Here is a 27,802-nt window from a genome sequence, read left to right as displayed (position 1 = left end):
ATTTTTGTTGGCCTTGGATATTTTCCTTGATTTGTTAAATAATTTTAAAGTTAATTACTAAGTTATTAAATAAACCAATAAGTAGAAGTAATACATACATGGTGTCAGCCAGATCAGGGAAAACAGGGAATTGTCAGGGAATTCAGTTTTCTCCCAAAAAATCAGGGGGAAAACAGGAGAAATGACTACTTGTCAAACTTGCATGACCTATGTCAGTTGTATATCATATACATAATGTAAAAATTTATTCAGCAGATTTTTTTTCACGGCCTTCTACTGATACTTTGAATGTAGGTTGTAATAATATTTATATTTCCATTTAAAAGCATTTTTCTAAGCGAAATTTAGTTGATTTTCTCTGAAGTCGAGCTTTCGTAGCTTTAAATTAACCCAGGGAAAACAGGTCGAGAAAAGATTTTTAAAATTTAAAGGATCTTCGAATGGTTTTGTACCAGGAATATCATTTTCATTGAGAAAAACTAAGCATTGGTTGCAGTCTTATTATACATTTTTGTGTTGTTTGTCCGCATTTCGATCCCATAATCCTTAGTTTTAATTTATTTAAAATATGCGTGACGAAAGCAAAACGGTACCCTATTATGACTTTGAATATTTTTTTTTTTTCAAAAAAAAATATTCAAAGTTTTTTAGTTTGGATTTCCTTTGGTGAATTAAAAGACTCTTTTTCACGTGTAAAAAAATCTTTTTCGCATACGGAATGATTTCTTACAATATCATAAGTTTGTCCTAAGTTTAGAAATTCTTAAGTTTTTTTAAAGATGGAAATTTGAAAGTTTTTTTATTTTCTAAGTAAAGTAAAACTATAAGGGAAAAATCGCGCCATTTTTACACACGAATGAGCTGCTCTTTTTAAATTTGCTTAAAATATAAAAAATTTAGTCCCCCAGACTTTCTGAAAATTCTGCTTTTCTTAAATTTAACTACAAATATATAAAAATATAAAATGAAATTTATTTGAAAGAATCTTAAAATTCCTCCAGAGTATCGTTGAGTATATTTAAAAGAGCGACAATACTCGCTTGTATACGCGAATGTTTCTCGGCTAGCCTCCTTATATAAAAAACCTGTCCAGACATTATTTGATTTCCATGTACTTTTTATCTTTTAACGGGCAACTAACTCCGCATCTTGAAGTCAACATATTTAAACGATCGGTTTTGGCGGTTACAAGTGTTTAGTTTTTTTTTCATCAGCACAGATGTTTTTCATTTTTCTTCCTGGCACCCACCAGTCAACTCATATGCGTCATAGAACATGAGCACAATGCTGATTACAACTCCTTAAAGAGAAACCAATCAGAGTTGTCGTTTGAAGAAAAAGAGCGGGCTTTCTTCCTACCAGAAAATTGAGCCAACAACAACAATGGTTTATAAAGAAAAGAGCAAAAGTTAAAGATTAATACTTCAAATATAAAATGGCTGAAATTGCCGATCCACTCATCCTTCAGGATGCGGACAAAGGTACTGAACTTATTGAATCTTAGTACGATTCTTGTTGGTCCCGTTTGTAATTTTTTTATAATTTGATTTTGAACAAATTTGACTTTGTTTGAAAAGAAGAATTCGAGAAAGAATGTGTTTTCTCGAATTCTTCTTTGTTTTTGCAAATTATGCGGAGGCTTATGTCTTCTATGAAACAATTTAAATCGCCTTTTGTATTTGATTCTATTTACGGACTGTAGCGAAACATCTTATATGTTCATAGTTCGTCGACTCTACTTAGTCAAAGGTGCATTGTTATTTTTTTAATGTGCTTATCAATCTATTTGATCAATCATAGTTCGAAACTATTGTTGTAACAGTGTTTCTACTTTTCTTATGTCATACGTTTGACTACGTGTTTATCTATGTTTACGGTTACTTGCATTTTATCTTTGAAATAAAATAGAAGCGCGGTGGCTTTTAAAATTGTAAGTATTTCAATTGAAATTGTTTCTGATGTTTCGTTTTATCTTATATAGTAGTAATTAAATGTTAACTATTGTACTTACATAAACAAAAAATGTGATCGGAAATACATACCATGTTAATTATTATAATTATGTTAAATACATTCAATGTGTATTTTGTAACTACATGTTTTAAAGCGTGAAACCAAAACGTGGTTAAAAGCATGGAATGTCTAAAAATAGCGCAATTTGGTGTTTTTTTCGTTGCGTCGGTCAGCGTGACGGGCACCTGTTATAAACAGTTCTGAATACTTTAAAAATCGAAAGCCAATTTAAATGATCGACAACTCTGACTGAAACGCCGAGGACCACACCAAAAGTGTATTTTTAAACAATCTGCATGTCGAAGTAAAGAGTTTCATTACAAAATAGGAGAAATGATAAAAACGTGATATTGAAGTCTAAAAAACGTGATATTGAAAATAAACCTGATTTCCGTATACCTTTCTCACTGAAAATCTATAAAAAAAGGCGATGGAGGGGGGAGGGGAGGGGGGAGTGAGTGTGGGGAGTGAGTGTGGTCAGTATGACGTTTCATAAAGATCTATTTTTAAATATCACACAAATCATTGCGGGAAAACTAGAAAACCACGACGTCAAATTGTAGCGCTTTAGCAATACTTTACTAAGCTTTTATTTAAAGTTTTATTTTAATAACTTTATTTTACGGAGTATTTATAAGCATTAGTAAGATTTAAAAATCGTAAAATTAAATTATTTGACTCGCCGACTTGATCTGTTGAATATCCGCTTTAAAAAAATTACATTGATGGATCATTTTGCTTCAAAACGACCAATATTTTTTTAACTATGCAAAAATAGTTATGTTGAGGTTCGAAACTCATTTATCCATGTTTTTTTACTCGTGGTTGTGCTTAATTCAAAATAAGCTTCAAAATAAATATTATATCAGTATTTAAAGTTTAGAGTTAATGAGAAACTGTTTTCTTGATTTATAAATCTTTTTAAAAGGTTTTTTCCTGTGCTAAAATCCAGACCAGATATTACCGTCGCTCGTGATGAACTTTGTTATTTAACTTTACGCAATGAGAACGAAAAAAAAATTATCCCATTGTAAGCAAGTAACAACATGATCCTATGGCCCCTCCCGCCCCTCCCCACTTTCTTCAACCGCAGCTGGATACAGAGCTAATTTAGCGTAAGATAATTTTCTATTTGAAATTTTGGCCTTTGTAAAAACTAATAGCCATTTGAAGTGATGAAAAATAAATAAAAAGTTGCGTAAAATCTTGAAAGATTAGAGAAAATAGATGTTGGACAAAAAATAAAAATTTAAGTCTAAAATTCATAACTCCATAAAACATTCTCAAGATTTTCATCAATTCATTTCATAAACGGTTGTTAAAAACCTTTGTAACAGTCATCTAAATGAATTCATCAATAAAGGAAATTGTATATATATATATATATATATATATATATGTGTATATGAAAAAAAAAAACTTTTATTCGATTTTTAGTAAGAGGGAAAAAAAAGTTAACTAAAAATGTCAACTATGTTAAAGTAGGTGATACTTAAGTTTCAACTTTTTTTTAGATAAATCAGTTTCAAAAAGATATTCATCAAAGTAATTTAAAAAATTTATCTACGTTTTAGATAAAAACATGGATAAAATCAGACAAAACGGAGATAAAACGAAAAATATGTCGAGATTGCAAACGTTGTTTTACGATTTGTTTTTGCGAACTCGTTTGTCGGAATTATTTATAATCAATGTACAATCGCTTTAGATAACCTACGCTATCGGATCGATATTGAGTGTGATTAATTACTTATTAAGCAGGTCATTATGCATAATTTTCCAAACTTAGCATCAACTTGTTATGGAATTTTACATAAGAACTGAAAATTGTATACAATTTAATACAGTTATATGTAATAAATGTTAGTCAATTCTTCTTTTTAACCACCTGTTATGCATAATATGCCGCTGCATAATTGCATTTGGTCGCAAGTTATATTGTTATTATTTAGTTGTGGCTCCACGTTTTCAATTGGTCACATACCATTTTCAATTCGAAGAATGAATAAAACTATGCTTTAAAGTTTCTGCTTCATTCTTCAAGTTTTTGTTTTTGATTTTTAGTATACCCAGGGCCGTCGAAACTAGGTTAAATGTGAAGGGGCGCAACTGATGAAGCTTGAAACATAAAAAACGAGACAAAAAAAGAGATTCATGTTTTGTATTTATAAAATCCATGTCAGGGGTTGTATAAAAGTTTGTCTATAGGCGGCCTTTGATTAAAAGTTACTACGAAATCATGCTGAATTGTTTATTGCTTCATGCGTTCACACAGTTTATGCAAACAAGAACGTAAAACCATCTCAGCACCTGTTAATCTGCTTAATCCTTAAAAATCAATTTTCTATTAGAAATATGCAGCAACTAAAATATTTAATTTTTGCTGTTTATTTGCTAAATTAAATAAGACGGAAAAATTACATGTCAGATGTTTTATTTTGACACCTTGTTTTTAACTTCTAAACAGTTTCAATTGATGTAAAAAAAGTAAAAAAGATAAAATTCTAACTCATTCTGCAAAGAATCACATTACACATTTCTTAGCGAGAGAAAAATTTTTTCGGGAGAAAATTTCTCTTTCTATCAGATAATTATTCTACTTATACATAACTCGATTGGGTAAAAAAAGTATTTGTGTGGGACGGGTGGTCCAGTGCCTCCCCGGCCACTTTCATTTCGAAGGTCTTAGGGTATTACATAAGCATTATTGAAGTTTTGTAAAAAATGTCGCGCGACATTTTTAACTCATGTTTTTGTTAAGAAAAGAAATTAAATTTTGGTTCCCATTTTTAAAAATCACACAAAATTTCGGAAAGTAAATTTCTACAGGTTTATCACTTAACCCCAAGTTTCCAATATCTAAAGTAATATCTAAGCTGATTGATAAAATTAATATTTACCTTAAAAATTTAATGCACTTCCTAAAATAACGCAGTCATTTTGTATAATCCCCAAAATATAATGGAAATAATGACTAATGTTTTTTATTTAAATACTTTATTATTCGCCTCCTCAAATTCATTTGGGTATTTTGCAAAATAAGTGATCAATCGCTTCTTATTCATATTCGCAATCATACCTAAGAGCCGATAATTATAAATAATTCCTAACCTTATATCACAAGGCCTGTCCTAACCCTGTACATAATTTTATTATTTTACTTTTATAGAGGACAAAAAGCATCTGCTTCCATGTCGTGTATGCGGAGATAAATCTTCTGGAAGACACTATGGTGTTTTTACATGCGACGGATGTCGCGGATTTTTTAAGCGCGCAGTTCGTCGAAACCTTTTGTTTCTATGCAAAGAAAATGGTAATTGTCAAGTTGACGTTGCTCGGCGCAATCAATGCCAGGCATGCCGTTTAAGGAAATGTTACGATGTTCACATGAATCGAGATGGTTTGTAACTATTTGCTCTAAGTTTTTTTTTGCTATTTGCAATATTTTTTATGTAGCTGGTAAAATATAAGATAAATGTTCCATCAAACTTTAAATATAATAAAGATAAAGTAAATTCTTTTTAAAAAAGGAATTTTTTATTATTAACTTTAATAGCTTGATATTTAGATTTACTTTTAATTGATTTTTCTTGCTCATAAAAAAAGGACCTTAAATTTTTATTAAGTCAACAGCAGAAAAAAAACTTCTCAATAAAATTTCACATCACAAGAGAAAACTTTTATTAAAAAGAAGGTTGAAAAATTCACCTCAATTGCGGTTATTCGCAGATGCCCCGAAGGGAAGGAGGGGGAGATAGTGTTGATACCCTCATATCGCACAAGGGTGCCTGCAAAAGTAATTCTTTTACATGAGTGGATGTGGAGGTGATTTAGAACTTTAGTAATTTTGTGTGGATTGTGTAATTGTATGGTCCTCAAATTTATTATGGAAAGGATATTTTTTTTGAGGGACAAAAACAATTTTTACAGGGTTCCGTCAGCTTTATGTTTATGAAACCTGTAATAATTTATTAGATCTCACCAAATATTGATTAAAAAGTTGGACCCATAAGTTGAACCTCTGTCCTTCCCTCTTTATCCTTAACTGATAGCTTCACCAATGCAATGTTTAATTTCTCTTCAGACAAGTGTACTATTTATCTTATTTTATCTTATTTTATCTTATTTTATCTTATTTTATCTTATTTTATCTTATTTTATCTTTTTGTGATAAGTTATCAAGAAGCCTTCGAATTTTTTATTTGTAAAATTTTGTCCGTGATTATCTAAACAGTCGCAAAAGATTTTTAAAAAATCATTAAAAGATTTTAAAAAAATCATTAAAAGATTTTAAAAAAATCATTAAAAGATTTAAAAATCATAAAAAAATTAGTTAAAAGATTTAAAAAATCACTTTGTGACTTTAAATCCATTGCTATAAATGTTTTAGCTGTGCAACACGAGCGGTCACCTCGCCTCAACAACAATAGGACACGTAGCAAACAGAATGACTCCAAGCATCGAACGCCGCAGCCTGTTCCAACAAATATTGATGTCAAATATCCGCAAGGTGTTTCTTTCGTGAGCTATGAAGAGGCTTTTATGCCGCAGCAAGCACGAGGTTACGATAACGATTTTAGTCAATTTCAACCAAAATCAGAAGACGTTAGTTATAATTCAGGAGAAAATTCAAATGATGGCGAAAGTGTTGCAATCGCATCACTTTTAGATGCAACAAATCCCATACCACAACCAATACCACAGCAAATACAGTCAAATATTAATAGCTCTGGTCCCGCTGCTGCCTTTCTAATAAGCGGAGATAAAATGAACTTAAACGGACACGAAGACATTGAAAACAGGGGGTTGCAAAACTTACCTGGTAGTTATGCAATGCCATCTAAATTCAACTCTGATAAACTTTATCATTCTTCAGTACGTATTCTCTTTATGTCTGTTAGTTGGGCCCAGAGCATACCAACATTTCTTGAACTGCCTTTTTCTGACCAAGCGTTACTGTTAGAAGAATCGTGGAGCGAGTTGTTTATTTTATGCATGATTCAATATTCCGAACCGATGGATTTAGGGGTATTGCTTTATTCTATTGGTACTGAAAATTCCAATTCTCAAAAGATTTCTAATGATATGCAGGAGATACAAACATTGCAACAGATTGTGTACAGGTTCCAGAATTTAGCCATCGATTGCACTGAGTTTGCATGCCTTAAAGCAACTGTGCTGTTCAAACCTGGTAGGCAATCTTGTTTTATTTGGTTGAAGTGATTTAGAATGTAATAATTTTGACCGTTTTTTAGTTATATTATTTCATTATAATTAACAAATCTGGCTAACGTTATTTTAGATCTCGAAGGACTGCGTTGTGGGCAGTACATAGAAAATTTGCAAGACTATGCTCAAAGTATGTTAGGAGAATATGTTCGTAACACTCATCCGCAGACTCCTGCGAGATTTGGAAAGCTCCTATTACTTCTTCCTTCTCTACGCGCAATAGGCGCGAAAACTATAATAAAACTTTTTTTGAAAGGTGACATCGATCAATCTCCAATCGACAAAGTGTTGCACGATATGAGAAAAACTAATTTACATTGACTTAGAAAAGATTTGTTAAATTTTATGTATATATTGTTTTTCATTTTTATTTATCTTTTTTAAATATTTTGTCTTTGTTTTTTAAAATGTAAATTTTTTTTTTTTAATTGAAAAAAAAAAACAAAAAACATAGAAGACAATCACGACGGAAAAACATCATTACTTTCTAAAGATTTCTTGTTCTTATAAAATAACAAACCCCTTAAAGCTCTACACTGTTCATGCAGGTTTCGCTTCATGTTTAACTTCAAATTCAATCTTTGAAATGTTAGAAAAGTGCATTTTACTTTAACAGCCGCAGCATAAAAAGATTAACAACAACAAAAAAAGGGACAAAAAAGTTTGTGTTCGACAATTAAACATTAAATAGTGTTTGTTTCAGACATTTTTCAGAACGAGGATTTTCAGAACGTGGAGAAATTTGCGAAGTCGTTGAGGACAAGAAAAAGTTTAATGTCAACAAGATCCAGCTCAAGCTCAATCACATGCACGACCTTAATGTCAACAAGATCCATGCATCGAGCTCAAGCGCAATCATATGCACGACCTTATGAAGCTTCTTCGATTGCAATACGAAAAAGGATTCAAAACGTACATGATTAAATACAAGTGTCACTAATCTTCTATTTCTTTCTCATGCTCTTTCACATCAGTATCATTAGTAAACTAGAAATGTAAACGAGATGTAAACGTAAGCATCTGAAGACTCCACGGGAAGAAACGGCAGGGTCACATTTTGAAAGTTTCGACTTTTTACACTTTCTAGCTTTACTAACCATAATAGCATATTTTGTATTTGAATTCAAATCAAATAAATGATTTGATGCATATTTAAGGTTTTTCTAAATTTTCCTAAAACTTCGAAACTTATAAAGGTTTAAAAGTTTAATAATGATTTATCTCAAAATAAAAAAATGTGACCCTGCCGTTTCTTCCCGTGGAGTCTTCATCTATAAAAGTTACGACTTCTAAATCATAGCTGCGAGCTATCGAGACATCTAAATCATAGTTGCGAGACATCGAGACATCTAAATCATAGTTGAGGATCCCCAATTATATGATCTACCATCATCCAAGGCTGTAAAAAACCAAATGCTGATATTAAGGAAATGTAAAACGAGTTTTCTATTGCCATATATGAGAAATATCCCTGTTCCCATTCAAATTAGACAAAAAAGGAGACAGAAAAACAAAAAGCAGAAATATGAACTATCATGACAAAGCTTTTGAGATCAAATCAGAAAAAAGTACCAACAAGAAATGGAAACTACCTCCTTTTTTTTTCATTAAGAGAGGATTTATAGTGAAGCTTTTAAAGACAAGGAAGATATGAATGTGAATTTCATCGATTATTTAATGTGATTTCATCGATTTTGCTCTTAATAGATGAAGTTCCTTCAAAAGTGGAATTTTATCTCCCTCATTTTGTAGAAGAAAACAACTTACGTCATCAGAGTCGAGAGTTTCTTCCAATCAATAAAAGAGTAAAAAGTTGGGATGATAAAAGACATGTTAGTACTTTTTTTTATAGCATGATTTTCACCTTTATTTCCATGCGTTATGAAAGAAATTAGCGGGACAACCATAATGTCGTTATCTACAATCGTCGGTTACTTTTAGAAAACGCCGCCCATGATTTCTGTGATGGCAAAAATAAAAGCAAACGGGTTTTTTTAATTTGTAAAATATTTCATTTTTATCTATTTAAACCAAATGGCACAACATAAGATAGATACATAAATATTCGTCGCTTCTCACACAAGAGAATCACAAAAACCTCGTTTTGAATACTTTAGATCGCATCATGCATTTTTATTACAGCTCCGTCAAAAAAAAAATTCTTTCCCAATAAATAAACTTAAAAGATTTATAAAAAAATATTTTAGATACAAAAAAAAAAAAAAAAAAAAATAGAACATTTAGCTTTTTCGAATCTTTTAAACTGATGCTCACTTTATGAAGGCAAAAAACAAAATAGAACACTTAGCTTTTTCGAATCTTTTAAACTGATGCTCATTTTATGAAGACGAAGCATTTTCATTACATAAAACAATAAAACTACAAGACAACTTTGTCATAATTATCATAAATATTACGAGTTAATTTTTAATAATTTCATAAGCTCAAAATAAAAAAAAGTTGCTCCTAGAAACTTGCTGATGCTTAGATGATCTATAATTTATAATTTTAAAAAAACCGTATTTAGCCCATTTTTTATACCCAGAAGATGTGAGTCGTTTTTTTTTGAAGTTTTGAAAGAAAATTTTTTTTTTAGGTACTATTTTAAAAAAAGAAAAAAATCGAACAGACAAACACAGATTTGTTGTTGTTAAAGCTAATAATCTTAAACCCAGGTTAATACTAATACTAGAATTTTATATTTTACTTTTACAAAACACATTACCATAAGAATAACCCCAACCCTAAATCACGGTACATGTTACAAACTTTTAGATAAATTCAACTAATAGTCGCGAAATGCATCGTGATGCCAGTAATAAATACACATATCCCTAAAAAACTTCCTAATATGATGAGAGCGATATGGGTGTCTGAGAGGGCGGGCGTCTGAATGGTTTCTTTTTTCACTACTAGCTCACTTTCGCTTTGTTTTAAAGTCGCTTGATTCAAAGTATGGACACGGATTATAGAAGAGTTAATCCCTTTAATTTCTTCTGGCACATTGGACAAAATATTTCGATCGGCAACAGAAATCGTCCTCGTAGCATAAACGCGAAATTGATAAGTTTTATCAGGTTCAAGGTCGCTTACGGTAAACTCAAGTTCAGCTCCGTGGTAAATCTGCACAAAAAAAACGACTTTAAATTTTTAAGAATCTTAAGAAATCAAGATCAGGATCAGATTCAAGATCTTAAGAGTCCTCCAATCTCAGTTTTTTTTTTACTTTGTTAAAAAAATAGAACTTCGTAAAAAAACAACAACAAACAAAGCAGAAAAATTAGAACCTGGCAGAAATCTTTCCCTAACTCCACATTTTGCATTTGAAGCGTGTACTTAATGATATCATCAGGACGAATGCTTTCGATTGGAGTCCAGACCAACTTGATTGAAGTAGTCCCGACATTCTCGCACTTCAAATCTTTTAACAAAAAATTTTATCTGTAAAATGCCATCCTTTTCTTACAAAATATAAGCACGCATGCAAATATACACGTGCCTTCGCGTCTATAATTAAAGACTGCCGGGTCGTGGTAAAATAAAAGGCGTCACCAAAACCAAAGATCTCATAAAATAAAAGGCGTCGAGAGTTTTAAGTCTTTAAGAAACTTTTAAAGATCGATCATTTTAAAGATCAATTATTTCAAAAATTCATGACAATATTTAATTCTCATTTTATAGATCAATTTCTTCTAGAAAAGATTCAATTTTAAATCTTTTACTTCCCGAGACTCGCAAATTTACACACCCCTTTTTTTTTAAAAAAATCGACCGAAGCTGTTTTCAAATTTAAAGATTTGAAGATATGATTTACATATTGCAAGTACACTAAAATATTGTCTTTCATTTCGACCAGGTCGGTCAATTGCACTTAAATGAAAAAAGTCTTGCTTCTAAACCTGCAACAATAAAATGATGCAGAAAAAGTTAAAAGAATATTTAACTCAATAAAAGGATTGGAATCGTCAACGTACCAAAAAAAAAAAAAAAAAACGAAAACATTTAAAACAGAATTTAAAGTTTAAAGCAAATCGTTGTTATAGTTAACAAAAATATTAATTTTAAATAATCAACTCTGTGCTTGAATACTTCTTAGAATAGAACAGATGCCAAGTACTGTCTGTTAACCTGGCACTTCATACTCAGATGACAAATAGAGCGAATAAAAGTTGAGGAGCTTTGACAGATTTCGTTTAGTTAATTTTTTTCTAATTCTAATTTTATTTGTTGATTCTTAATTCTGACCAAATTGTTAGTGAATATATCTAGGGTCAGCGGACTATATCTCGAAAATATTAACTTTGCAAGAAAGACAAAAGCTAATAAAAGATGTTGCTAATAAAAGATCGAGCTTGAAAAAGAACCATCGAGCTTGAAAAAGAAAACTTGTGTTTTAGATTGTAATAATAAAAATAAAAAAGACAAAGTTTGACCTATGTGGTTTAATCTGCCGACCTTAAATAAAATTTATTTATCGCAATTCTGCCGTCATGGGCCGTTTTATAATTATGAGAGATTGCAATGCTCGGAATGTTACCCTCTCCGTTTAAAACAGGTGTTTTAAAAAAATGAAAAAGATTTTACTTTTTAAACATTTTTTTCTCCTTTAAAAAGCAAATATTTGTTTTGATATTAACTGTAATTGAAAATTTTTTTGAAAAACTATGTAAAAGTATTAACATAAACAAATTGTAGTAAAAAAAAAATCGTTAATGTTTACCTAAGTCAAGTTAGTCAAATTTTATGTTAAAATGCAGTAGTCAGAAATATTGTAATACAACGCAGTAAAAATGCAGTAGTCACAAATATTGTAAAAAAAGTTTGTGTATCTTAACTTGTTATTAAACACGTAGAACAAACTCGTTATTATTAAAAAAGTTCTTTTAAAATTCGTTTCATTTTTGGATTAAGGTTTTTTTTCATAAGGGGCTATGCCCTCCACTTCATAAAAATAAGTACTCTCCACCTTATATAATTACACTCTCCACCTCAAACATCTTCTTTTTTTTTTCACAAAAATAATTTTACCTTTAACATGTGAAGGAGGTTGGGCTTTTGTGTAGAACACTTTTGGTATTGAAAATTCACCTTCGCCAGCTTCGTTCGTCGAACGTATTCGAAAGCAATACGGGGTCAGTTCTTTTAACTTACTTAACGTAAATGATGTGTCCATGCCACAGTACACTGAATTGAAACTGAAATGAAGTTGCATTTGTTATTTTTTCAAAATAACAAAAAAAAAAGAGCTTTTTCAATCAGATAAAATACATTAAACCTTAATTATAAAATATTATTAAATACCCTTAATAATCTCTAATGAGATAAAAAAAAAAAACCTTAAACTTTATAAAATACCTTCCTGACTTATTTTGCATTTGTAAAATATGATTTAAAACAGACATCGATTTTTTTGATGATGATTGATGACCCCACTTTAATTTAATGCTGTGATAGGAAACAGATGAGGCAGTGAGTGACGGAGCAGGAGGAGGCAACTCTTTTGTATAGAACTGTACATATTGACTAAATGCACCAATGCCCACTTCGTTTACAGCTTGAATGCGTAATCTACATAAAGAAAATACAGAACTATTTAACAGAAACTATTTAACAGAACAGATAGTTCAACCTAAATTTGTTTTTCTTCTTTTTCTTAACAAATAAAAAGCTTATGAAAAAAGTAAAAGAGAATAACTTCAAAATAAGAAAAAGAATATAACCAAAGACTAATAAAATGTACAAATACAAATAAACAAAAAACAAAAAAACCTGTAAATGGAAAACTTATATAAAAAGAATTCATACTATTCATCTGATGAAAGAACTATAGGTATACAATAATTAATAACTTAAATATAGGAAACATTTACCATATTGATTCAACAATAAACCATATTTAAAAAATTCATTTGAGTGCAATTCCCAAACCAATGTAATTTAAAACAATTCTTGTTTTACAAAATTGAAATATAATTTTTAAATAAACATTTCCAATTCCCTTTTCTGAACCTAACAGAACGAGTTCTTTGTTTTCTGCATGAAAGAAAAAAAAGAAAAAAAAAAAAAAAAAAAAGGAAAAAATAACTTTTTTTTTTTTACTTATAAAGAGTATCAGGAACTAAACCAGTTAGTCTGTACTCCATGATATCATCATTCAGCCGTGATATTACAGATGTTTCAGAATCACTCATTGAGCTATGCATGGCTTCTTCCTCATCATCATCATCATCATTATCATCATCAGTACTGTAATCATCATCAGATGAATCAAGTGTCTCTGTTTCACCTTTAACAGGCTAAAAAAAATCAAAGAATAAAGATATTCTTTTTACTTTACTACTATTAAAATCTTTGAATATTTTGATGATATGATGATCATGATCATTATTTTGCTCCAATAAAAAAACACCTTTTCCAACACTGGAGTATCTTTTTCTAATGGAGATGCTTTTTCTTCAACAACAGCTGGACGTGCTATGGTACATAGAATAGATGCTGTACCAGTTGCCTCCAATATATACTCATATACTCGAGATCCATTTTCTAGTGGATGATGCCATTCCAGAAAGCATGAGTTTGAAGTTTGTTCCACCTAAAAAAATGTAGGACTAAAAAACTATTTTTAGGCATTTCAAAAATTTTGTTAATATTTTCTGCTGTTTCATTTTTTTAGAAAAGTAATTTTACAAATAATTTGTACTTACAATCTTAATATCATGAACTGGACCTGGTGGGGCAGGAGGTGTTTTAACAGTGAAAACAGAACTATATGGACTGTTCCCTGCTGAACTATGTGCCTATTATGTAAAACACATAACAGTAAATACTATGTGTAACACATATAACAATATATATGATACTATACAATCAATTCAAAAAAAAAATCATCAATCAATTTCAAAACATTTTAAATCAAAAACATTAGATTTAAAAATTACCTGAAGCCGAAAATAATAAGTACTGGCTGGTTGAATGTTTTGTTTTACATCGCAAAATAAAGTTGCTCCATGAAAAACCTGAACAAAATTGAACCAATAAAGTTTTTTATGACCTAAAGCACTTCACTTAAAGTAATTACTCTTAAACACTTCTTTCTGTTGCAAATCTCTTCACTTTGTATTGTTATAATAAGTCAGCTGCAACCATCTATGATTTTAAACGTGTTAAAATTTTAAAACAAAAAAAAAAAATTGTCCACGTGAACTTCTTAAAAAAGAACAAAAAAGAAAAAAACAAACAAACAGGAAAACCTTTTGAAACAATTCATTTTCCAACTTTTCTAATGTATACATGGTCACAGGTGCTCCATGCAAGATTGGTTCCTAAAATGTTATTCAAAAATACTCTTTAAACAAAAACAAAAAAAAAAGTGTTAACTTTTAAGAATGTATATAATTATTAAAATATTTATGAATATATATATATATATATATATAAACGTGAAAATATTTTATGCAAATTATTAGAAAATATTTTTTTATATGAGATATGAAAAATGATGATCCTTAAGAAAAATGTTTTTAACCATCAACAGCCACAACATAAAACTTACCATCCAATCAAAGAAGATATGAGTAGGTGATTTAAATGACACAGTAGGAGGATGCACTGCATCAGGTGGACCGGGTGCTGTTTTTAAGGCAGCTATTGAAGACCATTGACTAGACTAAAAGAAAAAAGTAAAAAAAAACCTTACAATAAAATTTTGAATGTAGACTTTGGAACATTTTTTGTGTACATTCTGCAAGCTAAAAATAATCTTTAGTTAGACTGGTTGTTAATTATTTAGACTGGTTGTTATTTAGTTAGACTGGTTGTTATTTAGTTAGACTGGTTGTTATTTAGTTAGAAAAAATGTTCCAAAGTCTACATTCAAAATGTTATTGTAAGGTTTTTTTACTTTTTTGTTGTGTATATTGGAACATTATTTGGAAGACTTTGGAACATTGTGTAAATATTCTTTATAAATATTCTGCAAGATGAAGCTTAATAACACAAATATCCATCAAAAGCTTTTTTTTTTATATGAAAACTTAAAAAAAAAATAACAAAAAAATATACTCCAGCAGAGTTTGTAGCTTGCATTGAAAAATTGTATTCTTTTCCTGGTTCCAAACCACCCACTGAACACATCTGTTTTGGTCCATTATAAACAACTTGAGAATCTGTAGAAAAGATTGTTAAAGAGATTTAAAAAAAAAAAAAAAAAAGGTAAAATAGCAAATTAAGAAAAAAGTTTCAATTTACCGCCATCTTTATGAACAATTTTGATACTGTATGATGTAATTGCGGAACCCCCTATGTCAAGTGGAGTATCTGAATATAAAAAAAGAATAAATGTAAAGCAAAATATATTACTTTAAATTAATTTTCATTTTATTTTTATCTGACTTTTTTTTGTTCAATTAGAAGTTAAAAACTAAAAGTAACTTTTTTTAAAAAAACAAGAAAAAAAAAAAAAAATTAAAACGTACCCCACTCCAAGTGTATCACATTCATTTCAGGACTGAAAGCTGAAGATAAACGCGGTGGATTAACATTTTTTGGGCACACCGCTAATGTTGTAAAATTGGCAACTGGAGAGAACTGTAAATATTTAAAATATAAAACATTTATTCCACTATTATAAAAGATAAGGTGGCCATAAACAACACTAATTTAAAAATATATCAAATGCGTGTCATACCAAACATTTTCATTCAAAATGAAAACACTCCTAATTAGTTTTTTTTTTTTCTTTCTTTTTAACAGCACAGTTCAAGAAATTTTATACAAGTAAACTTAAAAATAGAAATAAAATTTTAAAAATAAAACAAAACACATACAATTCCAACTCCTACTTTACTTTCAGATGCAACCTTTATTTGATAAGTACGGCCTGGTTGCAGATTGTTTATGACAAATTCATTATCAGGACCGTGGTAAACTTTAAAGAACGATTGACCTAGATAGATATTTCAAAAATGACAGTTAAATTTTAAAAACCAACAACAATAACAATAACAACAATAATAATAACAACAATAATAATAACAACAACAATAAGAATTAAGATAACAGCAACAGTCACAACAATGATAATAATTCAATATGCAGTTTTGCTGCAAATAATTTTTGACCTCACGCTTGTTAAATTAAAATAAAGCATAGAATGGAATTAAAATCAAATAAAGACCTAAGCCATCATCCATTTCCAAGATGTAACCAATTATTTCCTCACCACCAGTATCTTTTGGTATTCCTAAAAAAAAATGCATCAGATATCTTTTACCTAAAAGTTTTATTGGTTGTATTGGTTCTTATCGGTTGAACACAATGAAATTCAGCACCCTTTCATCATTAATTATTTAAAAACTACTTAACATATTTTTCTAGTTTTATTGCAAAAGAAAGCTAATGTGTTGTTGTTTGATTGTATTGGTGTTAAGTATTTCCTAGTCATTGGGTTAAAATGAGTAAACAAATATTGAATTGAGAAAAAATTTTGGAAATTTGATATTTCACAAGTTGATATTTCAAAATTGACTGATGCTGCTCGATCTTCTGTCAGGAAGTGGAAAAAAGAAAGGATTTAAAAATAAAAATATAAAGCAAAATCAACCATTCGCTCCATAAAAGCAAATCCATATCAGTCGCAGAGAGATCTTGCAAAGAAGTTTAAATGCAGCCAAGCTTTGATAGAAAAAGTACTTAAATCTGAAGAATATAAAACATATCATAAAAACAAAACTCCAAAGCAATCCATTGATGGAGAAATTACAGCAATTCATTGAAGGAGTTTTTAAAATGGAGATATGTTGCCAACAAACTCAAGTATATTCAAACTGAAAAATTTTCTCCCAAATTCCTTGTATGGCAAACAATCTGCTCCTACGGTTTGAAAAGTGCACCATACATTACTTGTAAAACTTTGAGCTTGATTTGCATATAGAAGAATGCTTAAAGAAGCAGCTTTTGTCATTCAATAAAAAGCATGATATGACCACAATATCTTGGTCTGATTTGGCTACAATCCACTTCTCTAGGAAGTCTCTAGAATGGCATGAACAAAATGGTGTTTACTTTGGTACCTAAGAAAGTAAATCCTCCAAATTGTTCTGAGCAGCACATTATTTAAAGTTAATAGTCAATTATAAAAAGAATCCTATTAAAAAGCAAGAAATTAGCTTCAGATGATAAGATTTAAAAAAAAACAACTGGATAGCAGCTTCAAAAAAAGTAAATCAAAAAATGTCCAGGAGATGATTTTAAATACTCGCAAAAATATTTGGTTTCTATCTAAACCATCCAAATAAAAATGTAAAAAATGATTGAAATAGTTCAGCCAGCTTGATTGTGTAAAAAAAAAAAAAAAATTAAGCAAAATCTGTTAAGTAGTTTCCTAGTAATTAACGATTAGAGGGTGCTAAATTTAATCATTTTCAACCAGTATAAATAAACAGAAGACAGCAAATTCATTTCACAATTTTTATCATTTAAATCAACAATTATTGATATTTTAATTACTAAAAAACCTTTCTAAAAAAGTTAATAATTCTGAAATTATATTATCTGTGGTGTCCAAACACCCAAGGGTACTAAAGCAGTATTGTTTACAAATAAAATTTAACCTAACTATTACCACTCTTATCATGAACTACAAAAATAACATACCCCATTTTAAAGGAATTGAAAAAGGTTTTATCTTCCCATTCAATGTAGGCTTAGCCATTTTTCCGGGGGCTTCAGGTAGTGTAGAATATGTAACAGGCACACTGTATTTGCTTGATCCATACATATTTGTAGCCAGAAGCTAAACAGTTATTTGATCAAAAAATTGTCCAAAGTTATATGGATATGGATATATATATATATATATATATATATATATATATATATATATATATATATATATATATATATATATATATATATATATATATATCAGAAAAGTAACAACTCAATGAGATAAAATTTATTCTTGTAAAAAAAAAAAATCCAAACATTCTAACTCGAAATGTATAAGGTGTATTTCTTTGAAGGTTAATGCAACAAAACTTTTTCAGTTCCCCACAATACTGCACCATAAAACCATAACCCTAAAAATGTTTTTTTTTTTTTAAAAAAATAAAAATAAATCTATATTTAGCAAGGGAGGGTAGAGAGAACTGGAACACCTTTGTAGCTGTTTATTTTTACTTTAAATGCAGATGTTAAATGAAAAAAGACAAGGGCTGCAGAAAATGGTTTGCAAATTTGCTGAAAAAATGATCAGTGCAATGGGGTATTCCTGCTTTCCCACCCTCCCCTATTTAATTATCCATAATAACAAAAATAAATAACAACAAACTAATAGTTAAAACAAATAATGAAATTTAATAAATAAATTTAAGAACTTACATCTGCAGGATTATTCATTTCAAGTTTGTATTCCGAAATAGAGGCTATTGAAATATAAAAGTTATATTTAAAGAACTAAAAATTAAACAATGAAGAAATCAAGAGAAAGAACGTAAACGCTGAAACATTAAAATAAAACATTAAAACTAAAACTAAAATATGAGATGCAAAACAACACCAAAGTCTGAATAAAAACTATCCATTATCAGTCCACTAGCTAAGATTTTCATGAATTCTTAAAAAGTCCAAAAAAATATTTTACATATCAAGAGATATTAAAAGTATAAGTCATAAAGTACGTCAAACGTTGCATCACAAAAAAAAAGCAATAATTTATGTTAATATATGTTAAATTACTAAAATGTTGCACATACATTTTTAACAAAATAACATTTCACTTCTTCTAACTTGATAATAACTTTAAACTTTAGACTTCTAAAACTTCAGTTGTAAAAATTGATTACTTACATCCATTGTTCTCAGGTTCCTTCCAGCTTAAAACCAATGAATCAGTTTGGGATTGTATAAGCTCAGGTTGTTCTGGTTGATTTGGGGGCCCACCACTTGTACAGCATTCCAACATAGTACTAAAATTGCTAGAAAAAAAGTCCGAAAAATTTTTACTTTTAATATTTCGTTATTGAACATAAAAAATTGAAAAAAAAAATTATTTTTTTTACAAAAACTGTGAGAAAAATAAAGATGAAACAAATTTAAATAAATGTTCATGGTATTTCATTTTAATATAAAAAATTCATTATAAAACTTTTTTACTCTCTGTTTAAAAATTTCACATTAAAAAGTTTTTTTAATGATCTTATTACCTTTCACCAAGGTCATTTGCTGCCTGTAATCGAAATTGACAAGATGTACTAGGAGGTAATTTATGATTAACTTTGAACTGCTTTTGTATGCCAACATATATATCTTCAAAGGTGTCATCTTTAAGATCCTTAAATATGAAAAACAGAAAGAGTTTCTTATGTTTATGAATCATAAAATATTAAAAGTGTATTAACACAGATCTTACGAAAATTACATTACCTTAAGACTGACACTAACTTTTAAGTTTGCAAAGGTAAAAAATAACAAAATTAAACTTTATAGATATCCAAAACCAAATGCTTTTTTAATCCAATAGAATAAAAATACTTTTACTTTAAGAAGCTTTTTTTTCTTTTACCTTTTTCCATTGAAGTCTATAAAATCTTACAGGAGATCCGCCATCGTATGGCATCTATTGTAAAGATATTACTAAATTTTATTTCCAAATAAATCATTTACCTCTGGAATTTATTTTTACTACTACCACAGTTACATGTATGCATATTCAATGTACACATTATTGATAAATGTACTTACTGCCCATTTTAAAGTTAGAGAGTTCTTCGATTTTTGTGTAACTCTGGGCGGTAAGGGTTTATCAGGAACTGTGCAAAGTGTTTTACAGGTCACTGGATTACAGTAAGAACCTTGTTTATCATTTAAAACAGCACGAAGTCTAAAAATGATATCCAAAAAATAAACAGATATTACCCTGTACATGCATTTGATAGCCTGTAAACAATACAGTTGCTAAATTTACTTCTGTAAACCTTCAATAAACATGAATTTTAAACTTTTTTTTTTTGTCAGAAACAAAATATTTTGTATTTTTTAAATTAAAAAAATGAATGCAGATAAATTTTTCTTTAAAAAAATATTAATGGAGTTTATGAAGCTGAAAAAAATACGAAATTTTTGCAATTTTTCACCATTTTCATTTTTTTTTATCATGAGAAGTATATCTATAAATTTGTTTGTTCTTCGTAAAATCATTAAAATGTTTTTTAAAACAAAAACCAACTACATGTGAGATATGAAAAAAAAAAAATTAACTAATAAACTGTAAATGCAGAAATAATAAAATAATTAATAATCACTTTCCTCCAAATCAAATTCTATTGCAGATAACATCAGGGATGGGGGATCAGAGCCAAAATTTTTTGGAAGAGTCAATAGTTGAAAAAAACAGACAACTCTCAACTCTTCTTTTTTTTTTTTTCAATTTCAAAATGAAAAAAATTATATTAAAGGAAGTGCAATTAACTAAAGTTTGATGTTGCTTGTTGTTATATTTCTTTTTAAGATTTTTTAAAAATAATTTTAAGATTCTATTTAATTCGATGTGTAGGACCCCAAACTGCATTGAATCCCATGAAACTTTTGTTACCTACCATGAGAACAGTTTGAAACTCCACAAAATGTCTAACAGTTTGTATGATAAGTTAGTTTGTTAACCAATTGTTTGATTTTTTCATTTATTCACATATTGCATAAAAGTAAATGCACACAAATTTAACATTGCAAATTCCAGTTCATAATACTTTGAATATAAATGGCCAGTGAGGTATCAACTATGAAATGGCCAGTGAGGTATCAACTATGAAATGCAAAAAAATTAAAAAAAAATTGACAATATCGAAACTTGGCTGCTCATGTCAGGTAATTACCAAATTATGGGTAATACCTGGTGCATAACCCAAACAAGTTGGGAGTTAAGTTCAGGAACCAGTTTTCCAAAGCAGACTTGAGAAACAGGTAGCAGTTATTTTCTTTCTGACTCCCCATTCCTGGATAGCATTGAACAAGAAGAAACACAAAATGTACCTGAATGTATACAGTGTTCCTGGATGAAGTTCTTGAGCTATGAAACTTTTCTCTTTACCACTAAATAAAATTGCAAAAAAGAAAACTTATAAATATAATATTGTATTTATAAATTTTCTATAAAAAAAAAATTACATAACTGATTGAGTAGCAGGTTTTTTTACAAATACCAGCTACCAAATCAGTTACAGAATTCAGCAAAAAATATGGAAACAACTGTGGTGTTGATTTGTGTACTTTAGAATTGTTGGAAGGGGCCACTTGTGTACTTTAGGATTGTTTGAAAAGGGACCACACTGAGAAACCATCAGCATAAGATTTGGATTGCCTAAATCAACTTAGCTAAATTTGATATTCATTAAATATCAATTTCACAGGTGTTATTTAATAAGATAATATTTTCACTAGCGAAAGCGAAATATGTCATATGTCAATCTTACTAAACCAAATCAGATAAAAAGGTGGTCTCAAATAAGAAATTGAAAAAATTGGGTTTCTTAAAAAAAAAAAACATCTAAAAAAAAAAAAAATCTTTTTTGATGTGTTGGTGACTTTTCTATAAATTTCTGCAAATTGCAAAAATAATCTGACTTCTTTTGCTTCTTATGCATTTTTCATTCTTTTGCTGTTTTTTTGTAAAAAAAAAAAAAAAAAAAAAAAAGTAGCATTTTTCATTCTTTTGCTGTTTTTTTCACTCAATCTCTATGTAGAATTGAGGAAGTTTTTACTTAAGGACTAATTCTTGCCATTAACATGGAAGGTAGTTTGAAGTAAAATTTTTATCATTAAATGGCTTCTTTTCAATATCTAAGTAAAAGCCATCAATTTGTTAAGTTGTCTCCAAGATGGTCGATGTTTTAAAAGATTAAGAAAGAATTATTATTACTCAACCCCGACTGATATATAAAAATGAAGTTCTTATCAACTAAACTGTAATTGCAATTATGAGTATACAATATTTAAACAATTAATCGATAGAAACAAACCTATATATAGAATTATAAACATTCTCTTTCACTGAGACTTGTAACTCAAAATCACATAAAAACAAAGTATTGGTTTTTAAGCAGTCGCCCCATTTTACAATTATTGCATACGGACTTATTGCCTCTGCCTAAATAAAAAACTTTTAAAAATTAACATCAACTTTTATTGAAAATTAAAGAGTACAGAAAATTACGCAATTAAATATTCATTTACATGACTATCAAACTATGAGAATATAGAAACCCACCTGCAATGGCTCTGAAATATTCAATGAAATATCTTCAACAGAAATATCTTAAATAAACCAATGAAATCTTAGAGATAAACAAGTCATTTAAATAAAAATAAAACATATTACCTTCTGCTTCATAACAAATAAGGTTTCTCTTTTATTATAAAATCATCAGTTTAATCATTTCTACACTCAAATGAATAATTTAATCATGATTTCTACAATCAAATAGACAACCAGTTTGCATTTGGAAAAATACAGCCTTCTTAAATTTATTTTTAATATAGAAACCTAAATGGATATAAAACTAGGGATCCTAAATAGTAGAAATTAATACATTTACAAGAACTGTTAAGTAAATAATTTTAAAAATACCAGCTTCATAAAGATCTGTGTCACAGCTTCCATCATTAAACTTGTTATGAAATGTATGCTTCATACATGTGCAACAATTTATATCAGCTTGCTTTTCACATATTTTTTTCTGCAACTTTTCTCTCCTTTTGTCCAAACATTCATTTACAGGTTGCATTTGAGAGTTTCTAGGAGAGCCATGCACTGAGCAACTGGGATTATATTGCTGACTGGGTATTATTACACTTGGCACATTTTGCCTATTATGTGAGTTCATGTTAGTTGGATATCCTTGATGGTAAGGATGTTGATTGTGTATAGGATAGCCATTTCCACCATATGGATATCCATGTTCATGAGGAAAAGGAACCCGGAAAAAAACACCCGGTTGTATTTCAATATGAGAGCCATGCTCGGCAATGTATGAAGAGATTATCTGTCCTGTTGGAGGGTTTATTAAATGTATATAATTTGTATGACCATCAATTTGCGGCTCAACTATTATGTGCAAACTTTGTTCTTGTGAAGAATTTAAGGCTTCACATTGACCTTGATCAGCTGACAAACATTTATTTGAAGGTGGAGACAATTGGTTTTGTGACGCATAATTAATATAGGTTTCTGAAGTTGCGACTTCCATTTTTTCTTCTTCATAGAAAATTAAAAAATAAGTTATATAAAAATACTTAGAAATAGGTGTAAAAAACACAATTTCCTCAATAAAATAAAAAAATTTTAATTTACAATTATTTAGAAAAAATAATTATACTTGATATTACATGTATGAACTATCATCTTTTCACACATAAGTATTTTAATAACAAAACTGTCTGTATGTTATATACAATAATTCTGTATGAAATCATTTTGAACAAACAGTCATGAAAATCTTTAACAGTTTTCTATGTTAAGTATGGTGTAAAATACATGAAAACTTACATCTTTCAATTTAGAATATTAAGTCAGGTGTAAAAATAGAAAAAGGATATAAAATTAGTAAACAACTATTTTCAAAGATGAAGAATTTAAAAATGACCACATTTACACCTCATAAAGAAAAATTTTAAAAACAAACAACTCTATGCATTTCACTCAACAAACTGCATAAAATTACAGATAAAGCACTTGTTTGTGGCCAAATATTAAGAATTATTTGAACAGTGAAAAAAATTTATATGAGAAAGGATTAGGTATTTTAACACACATTTTTTCTGTTTTTGACTTTTACATTGAACAAATGAATTAAAATATATTTCTTTTTTATTTATTTATTTGTGAGTTCAAATTAGGCACAAGTAAGAAAGTAAAATATTATCCAAAACTATTTGTTATTGTGTTATATTTTTCCATAAGTTTAAAAATGGTAATTTATTGACTTTTTCAATCTCTATCTAAATCAAGAATAGAGCCAGGAAACTCACAAACTGATTTAATTACAACTTAAACAATTTTAATCTTGCTGTTGGATCAGAATGGTTGGATCTAATGTTAACCCTTTATCTCAAGTTGTTTCAGTGTCCAGTGTATCAAATTGCTTTAGGCTATGGTAGCAAAATTTATTAGGACAGCCTTAAAGCAATTAACCCTTTAGCGCCCACCAGGGCTTAAAATTTTCAAAAAACTCCAAAAACTTCAAAAAGCAATTGTTTTAGGGCCTAGATTATGAATTAAAAAATAAAATTTTAAAATTTCACTAGCAAACCCAATTTTGTCATTGTAGCATATGTGATACATATAAATTCAGATAGCATTTTGTGATAGTTTCAAAAAGAGGAAACTCTCTTAAATACTTCTAAAACTTACATGTGTTATTAATTTAAAATAAAATAAACAAATAAGCTTTAATATTCGTAAAAAAACAGGAAAAAACTCTCTTTGAAAATACCTTGTCTGACAGCAATCATCCGATTTTTAAAAAGACAATTTTGATGTGTTTTTAAGTCTTGATTATCTAATTATATTAACCTAGCTAAATCAGATCAACAAAAATATGTTGTAAATATGCTACAAAAGGTGTTTTTGAGATCACTGTGTTGACAGGATGGCCATAAAAGGTTTCTGAAGTTATGTAGCAGATCTGCTACACGGGCGCTAAAGGGTTAAAACTTTTATAATTTGCAAACAGGAACATAAAACAGCTTATCATAAATGGGTTTTGTCAGTAAAAACTTTAGAAGATTTAGTTAGATCATTTGCTCTAGATGACCACTGATCTAATGATTTTGTAAGAAGCTCTTATGCAAAAAACATTTCCCCTGGACTAAAGAAACACTCACTTGTGTTCCAGATCACTGTTTAGTCTTTTCATATATAATGCTTTTTAAATTTAAAACCTTGTTTTGATTTTCACAACAGTAAAAAAAAATAAAACCATACTTTAGAATTATAAGTGTTTTCAAAGCAGTAAAAAATAAATAAAACAACTTTAGAATTACTTTTTAAATTAGCTTATTTTTCCAACAACAAAAAAAATGTTAATCTAACTTAATCAATGATCAAAAAAAAATATAAGCCTATTATAAGATTATAAAAAATTAGTAACCATTACATACCATTTACTAAGCTTATTTTGTAAAATTTATAGTAAACTGCTAGAAAATTATTTTGTTATTATATTGTTAGAGAATTTGATAGACAATAATAACATAATTTTTTGGAAATTGCAATAGGTAAGTCTGACCACTGACCAACTTTAAAATGATTAAACTTTATATGGTATATAAAAACAAATCTAAAATAAAAATTAGGTCTGCCAAAAAGTTCTGCCCATTTTTGGAATAAAACAAAATACAAACTTTTATTACTGCCAATAAACTTTATTAAATGATGCAATTGCCATCACTATTAATGATTTCTTGCCAGTGTGAAGGGGCGATTTGTATGCTACATTTTCAAGAAAGTTTTACCTTTTGATGCAAAAAATTGATAAAAACAGACAGAACTTCCTGGTAGACCTAACCCACCCAACATATGACATCTTTAAGACAACTTTAAAACATCTAGACAACTTAAAGATGACTTAAAGATATCTTAAACACATGTGGGAATATATTAACATTTCACCTTTATTAAAGTATTTTTAGTTTAAAATTTTTACTGCCTTTTTTTATTTCGTAGTTTAAAATTTATGGTAGTTGACTGCCTATTGGTTAAAACAATTTGAAATGTAATTTGTTTTGAAAGGGAAATCAGATTAAATCTAAAATTTACACATCCAAATGCAAAGGGTCTTCGCTATTTAAAAGGAAGTATGATTGATAAAAAAAATCTATTTAATTTGACAGATGGTCAGTATGATTCTTACTGAATTATTATTCAAATGATTTTAGTAGGCAGGAAGTGTGTTTTTTTGTGTATATTTTTTTAAGAGTATATTTTCTTCATCACCATGTGAAAGTAACTTGATATTTGGTTAATTTTCAAAGCAACTCTTTTACATCTTTTTTTTTTTAATGATGTAATCAAAAACCCGTAGATTTATAACAAATACTTAAAAGTGAACAAGTGAAGATGTTTTAGATCTTTAACTTACAAATCAGTTAGTATTTAAATGAAACATACACAAACACAAATTCAATATTTAAAAATGTATGAAATCATATTCTGGTCAAAAATTCATTTTGGTGGATCAATAATACAGACACTGTTATACCTAAAAAGGATGTCAGAGAAAGATTCATATATCCACATTGCACACCAAAGAATTTGGTAGGACCCTCTTGAGATTATCTGTTGGTTACTAATAGCAAACATAATAACAATACACTATCAATATGATTGGAAAGAAGTAAAAAAGTCACTCATGACAATTTTATTAAATTAGTTAGAAAACTCTCCAGATGAAGCTCTCAACAAAAAACTTTTTCATATACTAAATTACTAAATTCATTAACATATATCTATTTTGGTAATAAGTATTCTAATAACTTTAAAAACCAAACTAATAACAAAATATAAATAATATGTAAAGGTATTTCTTTGAACATTTTCAATTCTAATAACTTTTGGTATTCTTATTTTCAAAATAAGTACCAGGTAAAATAGAAACCAGGTACAGTTTTTTTAATTATTCTAATAAATATAACAACTTGCATTTTGAAAATGGCAGATTTAAAAAACAAATAATGAAACTGTCAAAGTTTAGATAACTAAATTTGGAACCTCTAAGATTTATGATTTCATACATAAGATCAATTTTCTTTAATTCTTATAATTTGAATTAAGAATAAGTTTTTATCAAAATAATGCTAAAACCTATCTTTATCTAAGAACTCATACAGTTCTTATTGTATGGTTATTTTATTTTATGGTTATTTTATTTGAAATTAATAGATTGGTATAGAAAAGATTTCTTAGAGAAGTGAAACTCATTAATATATACTTAAAACAATGATTGGGTTAGGAAAAATCTGGAACTTTATTAAATTTTTTACTGTACATCAATAAAAATGTATAGATATAAAATAGAATATCCTATTGCTAGTTAAACATACTAATTTTTTGTAAAGAAATTACTTCTTCAAATATTATTTTGTCAATTACATCTACAAAATTTACTTCTTCAGTTTAACTTTACATATTAAACATAATATTGTGACCTACCTTTGTCTTTTAACTTTTTACCGTTGTCTATTTAACTCATACTAATGCTACTCAGAACTTATTTTGACCTTACTTTTGTCTTTTTTATTTAGCTCTATTTTAATCAATTTTATAAATAAAACATAGAATAAACATGCAGCTAACTATTGTTGAGGTAATAGTTGATTTTAAATAGCACTTTGATTACTCATTTAAAAAAGTAACTATAGTTTTAAATAGAAACTATCCAAATAAAAATATTCTATGTATTGTTTAAAAAAAACTTTAAAATAAAGCCATTTATTGCATCGCCATCAATACCATAGCTCATATTCAACATTTAACACATCGGTAGATTTATGCACACGTTTAAGAAAT

General features: G+C 28.6%; 2 protein-coding genes and 1 long non-coding RNA gene across 5 annotated transcripts; 2 read left to right on the top strand and 1 right to left on the bottom strand.

Moving 5' to 3' along the window:
- Nucleotides 1-1,036: 1,036 nt before the first annotated feature.
- Nucleotides 1,037-7,734, top strand: LOC145191271 (photoreceptor-specific nuclear receptor-like). 2 transcript variants are annotated; one of them, XM_090066899.1, is made up of 4 exons: nt 1,037-1,481; nt 5,183-5,413; nt 6,404-7,204; nt 7,316-7,734. In XM_090066899.1, the coding sequence occupies exons 1-4, from the start codon at nt 1,436-1,438 to the stop codon at nt 7,561-7,563; spliced, it is 1,326 nt and encodes a 441-aa protein (XP_089923025.1). In that variant the 5' UTR covers nt 1,037-1,435; the 3' UTR covers nt 7,564-7,734. The 2 variants fall into 2 exon arrangements, with proteins under 2 accessions (XP_089923025.1, XP_089923026.1); XM_090066900.1 differs by having other exon boundaries at nt 1,456-1,930.
- LOC149882383 (uncharacterized) lies at nt 1,944-3,897 on the top strand. The gene is made up of 2 exons (XR_016445033.1): nt 1,944-3,494; nt 3,588-3,897. It is a non-coding gene; the product is annotated as an uncharacterized LOC149882383 (long non-coding RNA).
- A 2,092-nt stretch (nt 7,735-9,826) lies between the features above and the next one.
- Nucleotides 9,827-27,541, bottom strand: LOC145191490 (fibronectin type-III domain-containing protein 3A-like). Of its 2 annotated transcripts, XM_090066386.1 has the most exons (28): nt 27,446-27,541; nt 26,496-26,582; nt 22,865-23,491; nt 22,505-22,551; nt 22,257-22,384; nt 21,271-21,330; nt 19,984-20,122; nt 19,805-19,858; nt 19,446-19,573; nt 19,090-19,217; nt 18,622-18,665; nt 18,234-18,320; nt 17,896-18,034; nt 16,418-16,483; nt 16,068-16,186; nt 15,717-15,828; nt 15,490-15,558; nt 15,304-15,407; nt 14,795-14,908; nt 14,493-14,564; nt 14,181-14,258; nt 13,947-14,039; nt 13,652-13,834; nt 13,342-13,538; nt 12,598-12,810; nt 12,271-12,437; nt 10,530-10,663; nt 9,827-10,365 (listed from the first exon to the last, which is right to left on the bottom strand). In XM_090066386.1, exons 2-28 carry the CDS (start codon nt 26,521-26,523, stop codon nt 10,024-10,026), a joined length of 3,672 nt encoding a protein of 1,223 aa, XP_089922512.1. In that variant the 5' UTR covers nt 26,524-26,582; nt 27,446-27,541; the 3' UTR covers nt 9,827-10,023. The 2 variants fall into 2 exon arrangements, with proteins under 2 accessions (XP_089922512.1, XP_089922511.1); XM_090066385.1 differs by lacking the exon at nt 27,446-27,541 and having other exon boundaries at nt 26,496-27,179.
- Nucleotides 27,542-27,802: the final 261 nt, after the last annotated feature.

Source organism: Hydra viridissima, unplaced genomic scaffold (genome assembly GCF_058129835.1).
Source record: "Hydra viridissima isolate aposymbiotic clone 2 unplaced genomic scaffold, HvirCarnegie_v1 scaffold_11, whole genome shotgun sequence".
NCBI classification, from domain to species: domain Eukaryota; kingdom Metazoa; phylum Cnidaria; class Hydrozoa; order Anthoathecata; family Hydridae; genus Hydra; species Hydra viridissima.
This window is presented reverse-complemented; position numbering and strand designations above follow the sequence as displayed.